Genomic DNA, 17,242 nt, shown 5'->3' on the forward strand with positions numbered 1-17,242 from the left:
TTGCTTCCCTCCCTAGCCTGCCTTCCCTTTATTGTCTCTCCACCATCAAAATGTAAAGTACAAGTTCCTAGGTGCAAGGATACAATCTCTCCCCCACCACCTCCTCCTCCTTTTTTTGCTGGTTCCTCTGTAAAGCACCGCATACATTGAAGATGTGATGTAAACCACTATTATCATCAAGATAATGTGTTTCCAGAGTTGTCTGCGGTTGCTCAGCACTGTTCCCACATGCCGCCAAGCTGAGCCCCGGCTGAGAAAATGCATTAAGTCTGGATTCCCCACTTTTGTGCGTGCGCAATTGCACCTGCTTTTCTAATTGTTTGTCTTGGCTTGGAACCGAAGTGCCCTGCTAGGTTGTGAACTCCGAAGACCCCTTTCCAATGGTAGCTTTCCGTCGCCACTTAAGAATTTGCTTTCAGGATCCAGGAGGTAGCGCTGGTGACTTGGGCAGAAGGAGCCCAAGCAGTAGGTGGAGCCAGAACTGATGTTGTGTCAGAGCCAAGTATTCTAGTCTTGTCTCCATCTGCCTCCCTGCTGAGTTCTGCAACACAGCCACACAGAGATAAAGGAGCAGGGAGCTGGAGGCCAGGGTTGCGCATAAGATGCTAGGCAGTTAGAAGCTGTCTGAGGTCAGTGGGGCTCCATTTGACCTAACTGATTAGCCACCACTGCCAGGGGGAGATCCTGCAGCGATGGTCAGCTCTGATTCATCTCTGATGGTTGTCTCCACACCCATCGTTCTACCCGGACACTGAGGTCCAGCGCTGAGGGCCTTCTGGCGGTTTGCTCACTGCGAAAAGCTAAGTTACAGGGAACCAGGCAGAGGGCCTTCTCGGCGGTGGCACCCACCCTGTGAAACGCCCTCCCACCAGATGTCAAAGAGAACAACAACTACCAGACTTTTAGAAGACATCTGAAGACTGCCCTGTTTAGGGAAGCTTTTAACGTTTGATGCATTACTGTATTTTAATATTTTGCTGAAAGCCACCCAGAGTGGCTGGGGAAGCCCAACCAGATGGGTGGGGTATAAATAAATTATTATTATTATTATTATTATTATTATTCAGTGCAAGCAGCTGCAAGCAGGACAAAAGGGGATCAGAAAAGTCCTGGTCAATACCCCAAGTTCTTGGGAGCTTTGAGCCTTTGAGCCATTGAGCTTATGGGTTGGCCACGAAGAAATCAAAGCCCCTTGAGTCACTGAGGTAGGAAGGCAAGCAGTTCCTTCCCCCAGCATCTTCCAGGTTGGGGGCTGATAGAATCAGGCGAGAGAGGAAGTACAGGTGAGATGTTTTGATAACTGAATCTTTCCCCCCAAGGGGTGGAAAGGAGGAGGAAGATACAGGTTTGTTAACTGTAGAGGGGTGGGTTGTCCAATCATTGGGAGAGGGGTGTGGGAAGAAGAGGGATGAAGTAGTGAAATGATGCTGAGGAGAAGCACCAGGATGTTGCAGATGGAGAGGTAAGAGAGCAGGACCTGTTGTCCCACTGGACCGCTGACATAATCCTTTGTTAACTCTCCAGTAAAAAAAGAAACTGACATCACCATCTAAAAACAACAGCCAAAAGCTTACAGAGTGTTGTGAGTCTCCTACGGTTGTGGATGCCTGCCTGTGCCTGCCAACCTGGGCAGCTTGACAGAGGTGAGCACCTAGTTGGACCGGTTTGATTAATTGAAATGGGCTCTTTCTTTCCTTTGCAGACCACGGATGACATCCTGGTGGCCTCAGCCGAATGTCCCAGCGACGATGAGGACATTGATCCCTGTGAGCCGAGCTCAGGTGGGTTAGGTTAGTCAACTTTTTTTATTCCTTTCCTTTTTGTTTTGATTCTTTGCATGCAGCAGGGAGTAAAAGGTGCAACCTCTTTGCAGGAACAACAGAAGAGCAATCTCTCTTTCAACCTGCAGCGTTCTGATGGTGGTAGAGACAGAACTCAAGTCTCTTTCTAGCTCCAGAAGATACTGGATTTGAACCACCAGCATAGTCACATTCCTAGTTTAGAAGACAGAGGATATTTAAGGCTTCATCTCCTCCTTTTTGGCACTGCACAACTGCAGTAGGCCATGTGGAGAGACCTGAACATGTCTCTGTGCCAGCACATTTTTAATGTGGACTAGGAGCTTTATCATGGTTCCCTGAAGCACTCGCTAAAAAGTGCTACTTAATTGCATTTGAAAATTGATTCCAGAAAAACACACCTTTATGATTACATATATATATTTTTTTCCTCCAAGCACCATGTTTATTAGGGGTTCTGTGGATGAGGAACCTTCATATATAAAAACAGAGATTTTGTAGGTAACTCCCAAACCACCTGCATTCAACTGAACATACAACAGCCTGACAAATTGCCAGTGAAATTTTCAAGGATGAAACAGTTAAAAAACGTATTGTGGCTCTAAAACTCTAATAAGGAACACATTGCTCCTTTGTAGACACTAAGAGTTGCAGATTTCTTTGTATAGATGTCTGCATCTATGTTTGTGACTGTTTCAGCCCAAATTCAACTGTCAACTCAAACTCTTGGTATTCATTCTTTTTTCCACCATCTTTGAAATGCATCTGTTCACCCAACTCATGTCAGAAGTTATTGCATTTGTTACAGAGATGAATCAGTGAAAAATCCACACCATCCTTGTCCTCAGGTTGTGGGAAATAAGGTAGAGCAGAGGGACTTGTAGGGCAAGAGAACTGTGACCCAAGTTGAGGGATTTCGATATGATTCTCTGTAACCTTAACAGGAAAACGAGACATTTTTTCATGTTTTCTCATAACAGTGAAGACTATAAACTTTATTGACACTTCAGGGTCCTTTGGACACTACACATGGTAACACATGATTTATGCTTTATACTGAGTCAGGTCATTGCTCTCACAACCCAAAATGAAGACACCAGTCAACAGATGTGGCTTAAGGGTCATAACATTATCTGGAGAAGGGGGCTGTCAGTGGCCACTAGTCACAATAGCTATACTCTGGCAGAATCTACACACACAGCTATGAAAATCCTTTTTTTATTTTTAAAAAAAGTTTTGAAAAAAAATTGAATTTGGCATAGCTCACTGTTGCCATCTAGTGTCATATTTGTATATTGCGCTTTACAACGCATTTAAAATGTCTTATTTGCAGCTGTGTAGCTGAGTCCTCTGACTCCATGCTCAAAGGTAGTATGCCTCTGCTGGAAACGGCAGGAGGGGAGAGTGCTGTTGTGCTCAGGTCCTCTGTACGAGTTTCTCAAAGACATCTGCTTGGCCACTGAGAGAGCAGGTTGCTGGGCTGGATGTGCCATTAGCCGGATCCATCAGGCTCTCCTGATGTCCTTTCACGATTTGTGCCAGAAAACAGGCTGCATCGCAATTGTTTGAGGGAAGAAAGAGGGAAGTGCAGGCCTATTGATGTGCTTTGGCCATGATAGTGGAATGGAATCTCCCAGCTGAATGGTGGCCCCACTCTGAATGCTATTGCTGGGAGGTGAGGAGGACAACAGCTGTGGGGTGATATTGTCCTCATGCCCTGCTTCCCAGGAGCATCTGACTGTAGGAACGGGATGCTGGTCCAGGAGAGCTCTTCCTTATATTCTTACCTTCCAAAGTGTAGTTTGGCAGGGTTTCTTTTCCACCCTGGTTGAAACGCAACATCCAAAACACTGCTTCTTAGCTGCGATATCACATTCTTTGGCAAACCTACCAAAAACGCATGCATGTTTGTAAATATCTGTGATTGGCTGTCAATATGGTATGATGGCGATATTCCCTGCTAAGGGTGAATCTGATGATTCATGGCTTCAAACTCTAGGATTCAAAAATAGAAGCCCTAGTGGCAGTAAGATAAACGCTGTGAGTTTGGGGTTGCACAGAACTCTTCCTCAGGCAAGAATTCGGCCAGAACAGGTCTGTGGAACCTGAAAACCAGTTGTCCTGATCCACTGACATAACAAAAGGAATAATTTGGCTTCTTGTTTGACCTTCTTTTGGAGTGACCAGGTATCGTATCTACCTTCCTTCCTTCCTTCCTTCCTTCCTTCCTTCCTTCCTTCCTTCCTTCCTTCCTTCCCTCCCTTACTAAGGGACATTTGAATCCATGACATTTACTGTAAAACCATGAGAGCTGGCAACATGTAATGGGTTTTTTAATCCTTGTCCTTTGGCTCTTCTGCTACATTTGTAATATTTGGCTCTCCCCCAGCTTTGCACTGGCCACAACATCTATTTGTGACCAGACCTTTCTGCATCTGTTGCAGATGAATTGCCATTTCTTGAACAATAATTCTGAAGTTCTGACAATGCAAAAATTATTGATTTGGTTTTCTGTGTTGTTGTTTTTAAAAAAGGAGGGTTCTATGACAAATCAATGTGGGCCAGATGTAAAACATACCAAATATTTAAGACTCACACAAAAATAATATGGAAACACCAATATTCTCCGATTCATACCCTTGGCTAGCAAGGAATCCCAGGGTGAATCTTAAGCTGCTCTCTAAATGCAACACACTTCTGCCTCTTTCTCAGCACACTTTGGCAGACCAGTCTATTATTTACCCATTTTGGAATTAACGCCTTAATTGTTAATTATAGTTGTGAGAACTCTTCTATTTGTGGGCTCATGCAGAAAAGAAGCAGTGCTCATTTCTCATCGATACTCAACCATTTCCTCAAGTACTGACAGTTTCCTCCCCAGAGTTAAAAGCCATCCTGAATCTTCTAGAAATACTGGCTTCATCTTTTTTTGGGTAGCTTTAATGAGCTCAGGTTTTCTGCACAACTGACCCTCAATGGTGTCTCATAGGAGAGCGGGCTTAACAATGGATGAAGCAGATATTTCTGGTGTATACTCCCCAGAGCGCCTGAAAAGAATTTTAGCTCTGTTATTTCTCCACAAAGGGAATTCTAGAGCTGGTACAAAGCAAATCATTCCTGTCTGTAGGCCCATGATTATGAGGAAATGGTTAGTGATTCACAAGATAATGTAGCCCGATTTTATGAGCCAGTGTTCTGGAAAGTCTGTAGGGCCCATTCTGCTGACATGGGAAGATACCTAGGACTCAATGTAGGAGAAAGCAGACCTTACATTTCTGAGACTCGGGCCAAAGGTGGGGAACCCTCACCAGAGCACAACCCTCACCAGCCTTGCATCACAGCCACCACAAGTGCTTTTGCCAGGCTGAAATGTGCCCTTTGAACTCTGTTAAGGCACCTTGCTTCCCTGATTGGAGGATATTGGTTGGGTGGGTGGAAATTATCCCACTGTACAAAGGTAGAATTTGCATTGAATGCACGGTGAACTTCACTGCTGCCTGTCTGCGCTGGGAAGCCATGTTGTATCGCCAGCTCAGATTGCCTTGATTAGCTGAGAGGCAGGCGGTTTAAGGAAGCCCTCTTCTCAGTCGATCAAGACCGCCACCTCTGGCTCGCATGAGCCAAAGGCAGAGCAACGGCTTCTTTAAACTGCTCCACTGCCTGCCACTCTGTTGACCAAGCCCCCATACAGCCCCTGCTCATGGGGGCCAGAGTGGTCTGGGTGCTTAGCTCAGCTCTGTGAACTGGGCAAACCCACATACCACTCTGGCTTGTGTGCACAGGAACAGTTGGGGGTAGGGCTGGGCAATTTCAGACATTGCAATATTTAGCTGCAGATATATCACGATGCTGAAAACTGGATATCGCCCAGTCCTGTTCCCTTTGGGGACTTTAAAAAGGCAAACATCCACACATTGAATCATGCCAGGAACAGACTGTCAGGCAGAGGTTGGCTTCAGTTTATTGGCCTTTGTTCAATTCATTGCTAGTTGCACTAGGTGTGTTTTGGTTAATTTCCTGATTTTGTCGCAAGTCGCATCTTCCTAATCATTAATTATCAGTGGGCAGGTGTTGTCCTGGCAAGAATTCAAGGCATAACCAATGAAGGTTGTGCCTTTGTTCACGTGCACTTGGGCCAGTGCACAACTCAGAGATGTGTTGCCTTAAGGCTGCAATAAATGTGGGGTTTATTGTGGAAGCTGGTTTTAATGCTAGCGCTTCCGACCCAGTTTCTAATGTTCCAACGCAGAACACGGTGCATTACAGAACGGTGGCATTTTGGTTGGTATACCTCCACAACATGCTGAGCTTTAAACAGTGGGAAATAACTGCCCCAGATTTTGTCACGTGAAATTGCAACACAGAGCTCCAGTGGTTTCCCAAGCTAGTGGGTTTTGTTTTGTTTTTTCTGGAAACAAAATGAAAATAAGCACTTAACTTCCATTAGATACCATTAGTTTTCCAAAAGTCATGGGAAAGATCTCCTGAAATGCAAAAGGAAACAAGTAATGAAACATGTTGAAGACAGAATAAAGTGGTGTCCGAATCTGTGTGCCATTGTCTCCACAGGATTTGCTAATAGCATGGACCCCCCCCTCCCCCCCCCACACCAGATTCTGCCTCTGGTCAGAGGTATGAAGCACAGGGCACAAATATACACTCAGGGCCGGTCCTTTCATTAGGCAAAGTGAGACAACCACTGCAGTCCACTGATGATTGGCAACAACAATGGCAGCCTCCTGGATGTTCCTTCTAAGCCCCTGACTAGTCCTCTCCATATTCCTACATAGCCAGTCTTGGCTGGTCTACAAGCCTTCTGCCTCAGGTACGCTGGAGCATAATATCCTTTCCTCAGTCTAGAATTAGGATTCCACTGTAAGTTCAAATGGCTTCCGTATATGGAACGGGGAAGAGCGCAATCTTGTTCTCTGCCTCAGGCAACAAAATGTCTTGGGCTGGCCCTTCGTCCCCTTGGTCCTAGAGTAGCAAAATTGTGGGGAAGCTGTAAGTCAGACATCACCAAACTGGTGCCCAGCAGATATTGCTGGCTGGGGCTAATGGGAGTCATAGTTCAGCAATGGCTGGAGAACACCAGCTTGGCAAAGCCTGGCTTGAGTCACATCCCCAAAGTCGATAAGGGCACAATCGGCACACACTAGCCCTGCATTGTAGCAAGGGCTGGACTGGATGGCTTTTGGGGTCCCCTCCAGCGCTCCAGTTTTGTGATCCTATACTCTGCATTTTGATGGCAGTGGCGATAGTGGGACTTGTTCCCCAGCTCTTTAAGCCCGCAACAGAGGTGAGGTTCATGCTGGCGATTCCCCTCTTGGTTAGGGTGAGTGCTTGTAGGATCAGTGATTTCAGTGCTGCAGCCAAAACCGACAGTCAGCTAAAAGGTGTGCCTCGACCGCTCTGAAATTGCTGATTTCTAGCTTCTCTATTGATTGTGCTGAATTATTAATCCGGGGCATTGATTTTGAAAAGTGGGGCGGCGGCAGCAGCAGCAGCCGCCTTCCTTGGGAGGAAACTTCTGCCGGAATTGTCGCTGCCAGCAAGCCCTTGTCTGTCACCTCTGGATTTGCTTGCTGTGCACCTGCCTTCCGGTAAATAATGAATGGGGAGATGCGACTTGTGACAAACGCAGGAAATAAATGAAAAGCACGCCCGTGATGCGCACGAGAGCCCACCAATAAAGCAGCCAGCCTATAAAACACATCTGGAAGATAAAATGCCCCCCCCCAAGTATAAAATGCAGATTGTGAAACAGGGTATGCACACTGGTAATCAAAGAATGGCAAGACTGGCTTACTGTCTACCAAACACGGAGAGAGGAATTTTGTGGGTGTAGTTCTGAGGATGTTTGAGGGTTTCATTCTCTGCCAATTTGTATGCATTTTCATGCCCATTTCCCCCTATAGGTGCATTTTTGCTCCATATAAATATTTTTTTGAAACCAGTTTCCCATAGCATTAATTCATTCTGGACATTTTTTTTCTCCATTTTTTCTAGCCCCACGCCCCGTTTTTTTCTCTCTCTCTTGAGAATTGCATGGCAGAATTCAGACTCTTGCGAATTCTGAGGACTAGCTGTGTTTTAGTTCCCTTATTACTGGGCCAGAAAGTGCAAATTAGAGAAGTTCATGGTAAAATACAAAGGGAATAAATCCCCCATCATACCAGTGGTTTTTTCCCCTAAAAAAAAATGTTTAGGGGTACTCCCATTTTCCTATTCATATTTAAATACTGCCCTTCAACGAGGTCAAACTTAGATTCACAAAATGTTTAGGGGTATGTGTACCCCTGCGTCCCCCCAGAAAAAAGCACTGCATCACAATCACACACAAACACACACAAGCATCTTGCTGCCATAAAATCATGATGCTGAAATACATTTCCCCCTGCTCTGGAAGCGAAATGAAACAAGGAAGAACATTAGGAAGAACTTCCTGACAGTAAGAACTGTTCGACAGTGGAATTTGCTGCCAAGGAGTGTGGTGGAGTCTCCTTCTTTGGAGGTCTTTAAGCAGAGGCTTGACAACCATATGTCAGGAGTGCTCTGATGGTGGTTCCTGCTTGGCAGGGGGTTGGACTCAATGGCCCTTGTGGTCTCTTCCAACTCTATGATTCTAAGGAAGCCTAGGGATTCCCTTCCTGAGAGTAACAGAAAATACTTACGGCCAAATACAAAGAAAGAGACACACATACATTTGCTGTTCTTTAGAGGATGTAAACCAGGGCTGTGTAGAGCCCTTCATATGCCTTGTGGGTTCCATCCGAGAGGGGTCCTGTTGACCCATCCTCGTACCTACGGGACCGCCTCTCCCGGTATGCCCCACAGAGACCCTCAAGGTCCATAAATAGCAACACCCTAGAGGTCCCGGGCCCTAAGGAAGTCAGATTAGCCTCAACCAGAGCCAGGGCCTTTTCAGCACTGGCTCCATTTTGTCCTCATCTGTCACTATCTACATCTCTATCATCATCTGTCACTATCTACATCTCTGTCTTATGAGACCAGGGCCCTGCAGGATCTGATTTCTTTCCGTAGGGCCTGTAAGACAGAGTTGTTCCGCCTGGCTTGGAATCAACTTGATCCCCTCCCCCTCTTTCCTTTTCCCTTTCTCCTTCTGTGATGGAACTCCTATTTGGGGACTTCCGTGGCTTTTTTCTGGCCCACGCAGGACCAGCCTGGATAGTTTGCCTTTGTGAAGATTTGACCTTTTCACCCCCAAAAAGTTTTTGATTTGAGTTTCTACTGAAATGAGGCTGCATTTTAATGTTGTAGTTTAATCTTGTTTTAAAGTTGTATTTTAATCAATTGTTTTTATACCTGGTGTTAGCCACCCTGAGCCCAGTTTTGGCTGGGGAGGGCAGGGTATAAATAAAAATTTATTTATTTATTTATTTATTTTTTTATATTATTATTATTATTATTATTATTATTATTATTATTATTACATCAACAGACCAGTTCCCAAATAAAATAACAGAGACCAGAACTGCCTCCCCCTCACCCAGATTTATTTTATTCATTCATTCATTTATAAAATTTGTACACCACCCTTCATTTTAAGTTCTTGACAGTTCACCACATAAAAACACAAGATGAAAACAAAACGAAACAAAACAAAACCCCCACAACCCTACCACAGACACATTTAAAAGGATATAGGATGTTAATCAGCAGCTCAGCTGAGGTGTTGACCCTCTCCTTTCCTTCCAAAGGAGCACCCTGCTGCAGGCAGGATTGGCACGCAGAGGCACCAATCCTGCCTGGTCCATAGTGTTCCTTTGCAAGCAGCTCCTCTCAGGAAGGAGAATTGGGAGGCAGACTTCTTCCTTCTCTTGGCAGCCAGGGCAGGTGTGGGTCTTTTCTTGGGGTTCTCCTGCTTGAGGCCTGCCTCTCCTTCCTGCCTGATGCCCACAAACTGATAGCCATGCACTGCTCTGGGCCATCCAACCTGAGCTGGCTGCCTGCACCCGATTCTTCTAACACCCAAGTCCCTCCAAATATGCCAGATTTGGCTCAGGGGCTCAGCTGAATCCATTGCACAAGCCCTAATGTAAACACAAAATCTTGCAATTCAGATTTTATAGCCCTAGTGGGACTTCCTTCTCCATTACTCAGGCAATGAGCAAACCATCCATTTCAGCTCAGTTTGCTGTACTGTGAGATTTATTGGGTTGGTTATTGCATTTCATTAGATTTATAGCCCACCTGTGCCAAGGGCTCAGGGTGCGTTGCATAAATATTTACAGGGCTCACAATCTAATTTAACATTAGCGGCAGGAAGGGGGGTGTACACTGATGAGGTGACAGTTCCCTATAATTTTATTAGGTCCCGTTCAGAAGATTTAGGTTTCGTAGGAGCCTGGTTGGGTTCCTGGGAGACCCTCCCTGTCTTGCTGCTGTGGGCTTAGCATGCCTTGTCAAAACCATATCATCCTATAATAAATAGCAAACCTAGAACTGCTGTAGCTCAGTGGTTGAGCACCTGCTGTTCATGCAGAAGGTATCAGGTTCAATCTCCAGGAAGGAGATTGCATGAAAACCTGGGATGCCACTGCCAGTCAATGTAGACATTATGGAACTTGGTGGACCAATGGTCTATCTCAGGCAGCTTCCTGCATTCTTATTCTCTGAGGGTTCATCCTTATATAGCCAAAACAAGTACTCCTACCCTTAAGACTGAGGGAGGAGGAGGCTTGGAGAAACCCTAAGATTTAGAGGAGGAGCTTGTGTGAGGCAACAACAAAAGAGGTGTGGACCACAAAACAGAATGATGAAGACCAAACCTATTCAGTGGGCATGGAATTCTGGCTGGCTGATGGAGGACAAATTGGAGAACTGGTTTGTGGAGGAAAAGATGAGAGAAAACTGTGTCTTCTTCTTCTTCTTCTTCTTCTTCTTCTTCTTCTGCGATCACTCACAGCCGAGTAAGATTGTCTTCCATAAACACGGTTTTAACAATGAGTCTGTAAGTGACTGTGGAGGCCAATTCTGGATCCACACGTCCTTCCACAGTGGGGACAGCGATTTCCAGGTGGGAGCTGATCACAGTGTGGATTTGCCAAGCGTGCCTTCTTCTTAGCACGTTTCTCCCTTTCGTCCTGAGTTCGAGTGTCTTCAAAGCCCATGACACCTTTGGTAAAGGCTGTTCTCCAATTGAAACACTCCCAGGACAGTGTTTCCCAGTTGTCAGTGTTTATACTACATTTTTTTTAGATTTGCCTTGAGACAGAAAACTGTGTATGTATTAGGAAAAGTAGGCTCAAAAATGTGTGCACATTTTGATGCGTTTGTCTTTTTTAAAAAATAGATGCAAAGTGATTCAGAAAGGAATTTAAGATAGGGGAAATGAGAAACAGAAACCAACAGTTTTTTCTGTCCTTAAGAACCACATGTATGAACTGTCTTGTGCCGTTTTTAGTGTTAGATGTTAAATAAAGTACGGAGAAAATAAAGTACTTATCTACACAGTGCATAGTCAAACTATGGAACCCACTCCTCCACGAGGTTGTGATCACCACCAACTTGGATGGCAATAATAATAATAATAATAATAATAATAATAATAATAATAATAATTTATTTATACCCTGCCCTTCCCGGTTCAAAAAGTGGACTCAGGGCGGCTAACAAGAAATTTAAAACACTTTAAAAACAAAAATTATTAAGTACAAATTAGAAAACATCCATATTTACAACAAAAGAGAATACAAAGGAAAAAGAAAATACATATAACTAAGGAAAAAAATTAGAGAATACTTACCTGGCAGGGGAGACACCGTGTTCATGAAATTTAAAACACTTAATTGTAAAAAGAGGATTAGACAAAGTCATGGAGGAGAAGTCATATCTATAGCTACTTGCCATGTTGGATACGCTCTGTCTCCCCGGCTGGAGGCAGTAATCCTTCTGAAAACCAGTTGCTGGAAACCAGAGGAGGGGAAAAGGCTCTTGTGCTCATGGCTGTTCCCTGGTTTCCCATGAGCATCTGGTTGGCCACTATGAAAACAGGATGCTGGACTAGATGGGCCATTAGCCTCATCCAGGGGCTATTCTTAGGTTCTTATCTGTATTCTAAATGTAATGGGTACCAGCTACTCCTCCCGTGTCATTTAAATTCTCATTTTTAAAAATAAATAAATAAACCCAAATGCTGCACCACAGACGGCTGCAAATGAAACTCGTTAATATATCACAGGGCAGAGGTGGATGTCACATTCATGGCACTTTTCACGCTTGAAATCATTCCCTCTACTGAAATGCACGTTGCAGCTTCCTCCTAAGTTTGCATGAGGCTTAATGGTTTATATAAGATCTGTCTGCCAATATCCCTTCCCTGGCATACTGTATCCGTGGCTTTTAAGTGCAAACGTGCTGGTGACCGACACTTCATTGGGAAAAGCAGGGCTTGGGTGCTTTGGAAAGAAAATTTGGGTTTGACGTGCAATACTCCCAAAGAGAAATATCTCTCCCGCAAGAAGCGTCTTGCATAGGATGAGTTTCCATGACAGTGTTTGATGCCAGAGAGTCAACCCAAAGAGATTCCAGTATCCGACCTCTATATTCTTGTAGTCAAACATTCTCATAGAAGGCCTCTCATCCCACATCTCAGTGTGATAGTTGCAAGTTTTTCCCAGTGTTCCTCTGGACCAAACTAGCATTTACATGCAAGTCCACATAACAATCAGTACTCCAACTGGGGGGTTTTTTGGGTGGGGGGGGGCAGCTGGGAGGGAAGATGCAAGTGTGTTCGACAATGCTATTTTCCTAGAAACAGAGGCGCTGGAACTCACCGTGAACACGTCCCTGGTTCTCTTAGAATGGCAATGGCGCCATTGAGTTCCGGCATGTTCTGGCTAAAAAAAAAGCCCTGGTGTTCAATTCCTTTCCCCTTCCCAAAGAAAACTGATCACAATGAAAGTAATGAGACTTAAGTTAGTCATGACTAGCTCATCCCAAAATTATTTTTTTAAGCCAAAATGGAGAGTGAAAGGCCATAGCTCAGTGGTAGAGTACACACCGCTCCTGCTATCCATTCATTTGTTATACAAAAATTCACCTATCCAAACATAGGGAATTTGTACCCAATCCTTGCTGTACACACTGCAAATTCAGATACCCAAACAGCCCGACCTGTGTGTAGTTCTGTAAACAAACAAACAGCCTTAAAAAAGCATTACTTTTTGTGTTTCGCTGGACCATAATAATAATAATAATAATAATAATAATAATAATTTATTATTTGTACCCCGCCCATCTGGCTGGGTTTCCCCAGCCACTCTGGGCAGCTTCCAACAAAGATGAAAAATACACTAAAATGTCACATATTAAAATCTTCCCTGAACAGGGCTGCCTTCAGATGTCTTCTGAATGTCAGGTAGTTGTTTATCGCCACAACAGACATTTCACCAGAAACCATGTTGGGAGGAAGGAAGGGAGTGGGAGAGTTGGGACAAATAAGAGAGCTTTTTTTCCCCCGTCCTTGTTTCGCTTTTGCAAAGTTTCACAGGGGTTTCCTGAGGGGTTTTGTTTTTGTTTTTTTGTCCTTTTGGGGTCAAAATTCTGCAGTCGGGAACACATTAGAAATTTCCACATAGGACTGGAAACCGTTGAATCATTGTGTGGACACTTGCTTAAAAAAACTATATCCTGAGAATGCATTGTGTTCAGATAGCAAGACCTGTGAGTATCTGCCTTCCATGCAGAAGGACCCAGGCTCCGTCCACAGCATCTCCCAAATCAGACTGGGCAAGACTCCTGTCTGAAATCCCTGTCAACCATTTTGAACTAGATGGTCTGATTTAATATAAGGCAGCTTCCTATGTTTCTAAAATCATCATCATCATCTGTGTTCCTAAAATTGTAGAGAGAAATTATGAGAAATTTAATAAAAATAAAAATAATAAACTAAGGGAAATGTCAGAATGCTGTCAGCAGCTCACGGCTGGTTGCCCAGGAAAGTATAAAGACAAATAACAGTTTCTTGCCGTCCTTTTTTTATTTCAGTCTTTACACAGAGAGGCTATAGAACCCAGCCTCTTGTATAATGGTGTTGTCCTGAGTGAATCTCCACCCCCTGTCTCCCCCACTTCCTCATTCGTCATCATCTTCATCACCTCCTCTACGGGGGCCACTAAGTGCCCTCTGTCTTTGAGCTCTTTGCTCTCCTACTTTTAAGGCTCTCTGGGTTCTGGGAGATGGAGGGTCTGGGATGCTTTCTAATGACAACGTGTCAGCCGAGTGTTGCTCTGGCTCTCCCATGATTTCCCATCTTTCCCCCTCATCTGCCTCTGAGCTGTGACTGCCCTCAAACCCCTGTTGTAAATCTATAGTGTCTTCTTCCACCTCCCTGGAAGGGTCAGGATGAGGAGGCAGTCTCCACCATTCCTCCTCTACCCAGTCCCTGACATTCCTCCTCTACCCAGTCCCTTCACATATTTCTGCAGCAGAGCCAGCCCTATCATTAGGTAAGGCAACACGACCACTTTAGGCAGCAGATGTTGGCGGCATCAACACTCCTGTTGGAAGACAGGTGATGCAGCCACCTTGCCTTGGTCTGGCCAATACCTGGGGGTAAGATCAGGTGATCCCCATAAGCAGAGCTTCCTTGAGTTCCATGGCAGAGGGAGTAAATAGAAAACCAATATCAATCCACATAAATGTTGCTTTGAGGCAGGGTGGAGACAAGCGAGAGGTTTGTAATGACTGCAATCTGTAAAGAAGATTAAAAACAAACGCAGAACACTCAGCTCCCCTTTATAAAAAAACAACTGAGTAGATTTTGTTTGACGTAACATGTGCCTAGGAGCTGCAGGGCAGCGTGTGTGTACACTTAAAAGGCAGAAATCCTGCAAGCTGCACGTTTGGTTCCCTCCCCAAGTCCAGACTTCACCTTTCTGGACCATACGACTTCAGACAGGTGTAAGGGTTGCATTTATAAATGTTCCCCTCCTTTAAAGGGAGAGTGAAATCCCCACACATGATAAACTAGTGCCTATTTTATTTTAAAAAATGCTTTTCTTCCTGATCTATATAGGGAAAGCTAAGGTAAAGGACCCCTGGATTGTTAAGTCCAGTCAAATGTTGAGAAGGTGGGGGATGTTTCCCCACAATAAGATCCCCAATTACAATCTTAACTAACATAGAATTGCGGGGGGGGGGGGCGAGGGATGCTGCCTAATGATTTTGCTGATGATAAAGCTTCCGTCTAAAACAAAGGAGAGAAGGCAGGAGCAGTAGCCGGTGGATATTGATTTAGTGATCAGGGTAACAAGGAACTGAAAATACGTCCAGATAAGCCATTCCACCCAAGAGAGGTCTTTGCTTTCTGGCTGCTCCCAGACTGAAAGCCCACCAAAATAATAATACACCACAAAATAATCACATTCATACCTTGTTGCAAATGCACTACTTTATTCTATTTTTTTTAAAAGAATCTTGTCTTTTGGATAATTTTCTAGCTTCTCCCTCTGCTTGGTTTATGCAAAATCATGAATATGAACCAAGCAAGTCTTTCTATATATTGGTGTGATTTTGGAGGGGTTGGGTGTTTTTTTTAAAGGGAGAAAAAGTCGTTTTGCTAATTTCAATTCTCGAACACGGCAGGAGCCTGTGATTCCAATTTTCTTTTCACAGTCTTAATGAAGACTGGACATTGGCAATAGTCACGTGTGTGTCCCCCCACCCCACCCCCTTTTGCTTGGAATTTAAAAAAACCATGTTGACGGGCTGCCAAGAATTATAATAACTCTCTAATGAGCACAGGAGAACTGTAGCCAATTGTGACTGTTCCGGACAAGTTATTTCATAGCGGCAATAACAAAAGGAATATAAAAATCAATCCTATCTACTGTGGTATAGGATACAATTCAGGGAGGTGTTAAAAGAGGAGGTATCTCTTAATGAAGGCAAGCACAATATATAGCCACCTTATGGATCGTTTCAAAAGGGGCCAGTGGAAGACAGGATGACTAGTTGACTCCTGACAATGGGATGAAAAATACCGTTTTATGGTGCTCTCCTTTCTCTCTGCCAAGCCATCCATGCCGCCATAAAGGCAGCTTCAATATTTTCAGGTGGTTCTCTCTGTCTTAAGAATTTCCAGCCTCTCTGCTTTATGGCCTTCAATCTAGAGTACCCAAATGGTTCTCAGCACTTCATCGGCTGTTTCCTGGGCAATGAAATAGGCTCCTAGCATTGTTTGAGTTGCTTTCCCGCATGCAGGAGTACAGTAATGGAGCACAGTGTGTTTTCTGGAGCAGTAAAGAGATGTTCACAGACACAGTTCAATATCTGTTGGGCTGCTGTGGGGAAGCTTGGCTGGCAATAAATATTTTGAGGGCAGGAAGTGCACTTTTCATGGCCTGTGTCTGCAGCAGGAAAAAAAAACCCAGTTTAAATGTCAGAAAGCTTCCCTCCTCCAAGGAAACCAAGGAACTGCCGGAAACATTTTTGCAGGTATTTATTGGCATTCTTGCTAAAGCATAAATCCTAATACTCCTCAGGCAAAATGGTGAGAGAGAAACCACATGCAAAAAGAAATTCAGATCTGTAAAATGGATCTGAGCACTCTATGAGCTGCTCAGCTAGGTTTGCACATCCTTGACGACTTGATGGCTACATTGTGGTGTGTGTGTGTGTGTGTGTGTGTGTGTGATAAGGTTGTACACAGCCTCCCCACATCCACCCTGTAGCATCATTCTATGGCCCCCAGATCAGGTTAATTTGACCTGTGCCACCCTGTGAATCACCTGCCCCATCCCAGATCTGTCCCCAAAGCAATATAGGGCAGCTGGGTTAAGAGTTTTAAAGCATTTTTTTTTAAAAAAAATCTTCTTTTTTCACGCCATTAAAATAGAGTTTAAAAATACACTTTGTGGGTGGGTGCCCAGCACTGCAGAGCATGGGATGTTTCAATTAACGAGCTAGTAAATATATGAATACAGTCCTGTTTGGTGGTGCTTCAGGGGGCAGGAAGGAGGGGAGGCCTGGCAGGGAAAGGTTGACCAGCAACTCACCCCACAGCCACCTAGTATATCCCTCCTTTTTGCAGTTCCTTTTCCTCACTCATGCTTGCCACTCACACCTTGCCCCCTGACAGCCACAGATTGATCTGGGCATCTCAACCTAACCTGTAGTCATCTGGGTCGGTCTCAACCAGAGTCAACCAAAGTTCAGATTCCTCCAAATAGGCCCGATTTGGCTCAAGTTTTGGGCCTCGGCCAAATCTGGTGCACAGCCCTAGTGTATATCTGAAGCGTCGACTGAGCCATCAACCTGATTTGTGTTTGCTCAAAGGTTTGCACAGAGGCTGCATGAAGTCTCCATCAAGCGCTTGTCCTTGTGGTTGTTATCCTGCAGTTGTGGTTTGTCATCGCTTTTGGTTGATCTGGTTCCCAACAGCGCTCTCACCACTTGCCATTCCTAGAACTATCATT

The 17,242-nt window shown here is 44.6% G+C and overlaps 1 protein-coding gene across 50 annotated transcripts in view; it reads left to right on the top strand.

Moving 5' to 3' along the window:
- Positions 1–17,242, top strand: part of NRXN1 (neurexin 1) — a 977,330-nt gene that overhangs the window by 949,908 nt on the left and 10,180 nt on the right. For 27 of the 50 annotated variants that reach the window (XM_083432438.1, XM_083432444.1, XM_083432464.1 and 24 more), the window contains one exon: positions 1,703–1,790. In XM_083432438.1, the coding sequence (XP_083288564.1) occupies positions 1,703–1,790 (88 nt within the window). The remainder of the gene's footprint in view (positions 1–1,702; positions 1,791–17,242) is intronic. The other 23 variants (XM_083432435.1, XM_083432439.1, XM_083432445.1 and 20 more) reach the window with 1 other exon arrangement.

Source organism: Podarcis tiliguerta, assembly GCF_965153285.1.
Source record: "Podarcis tiliguerta genome assembly, chromosome: 3".
Taxonomy (NCBI): domain Eukaryota; kingdom Metazoa; phylum Chordata; class Lepidosauria; order Squamata; family Lacertidae; genus Podarcis; species Podarcis tiliguerta.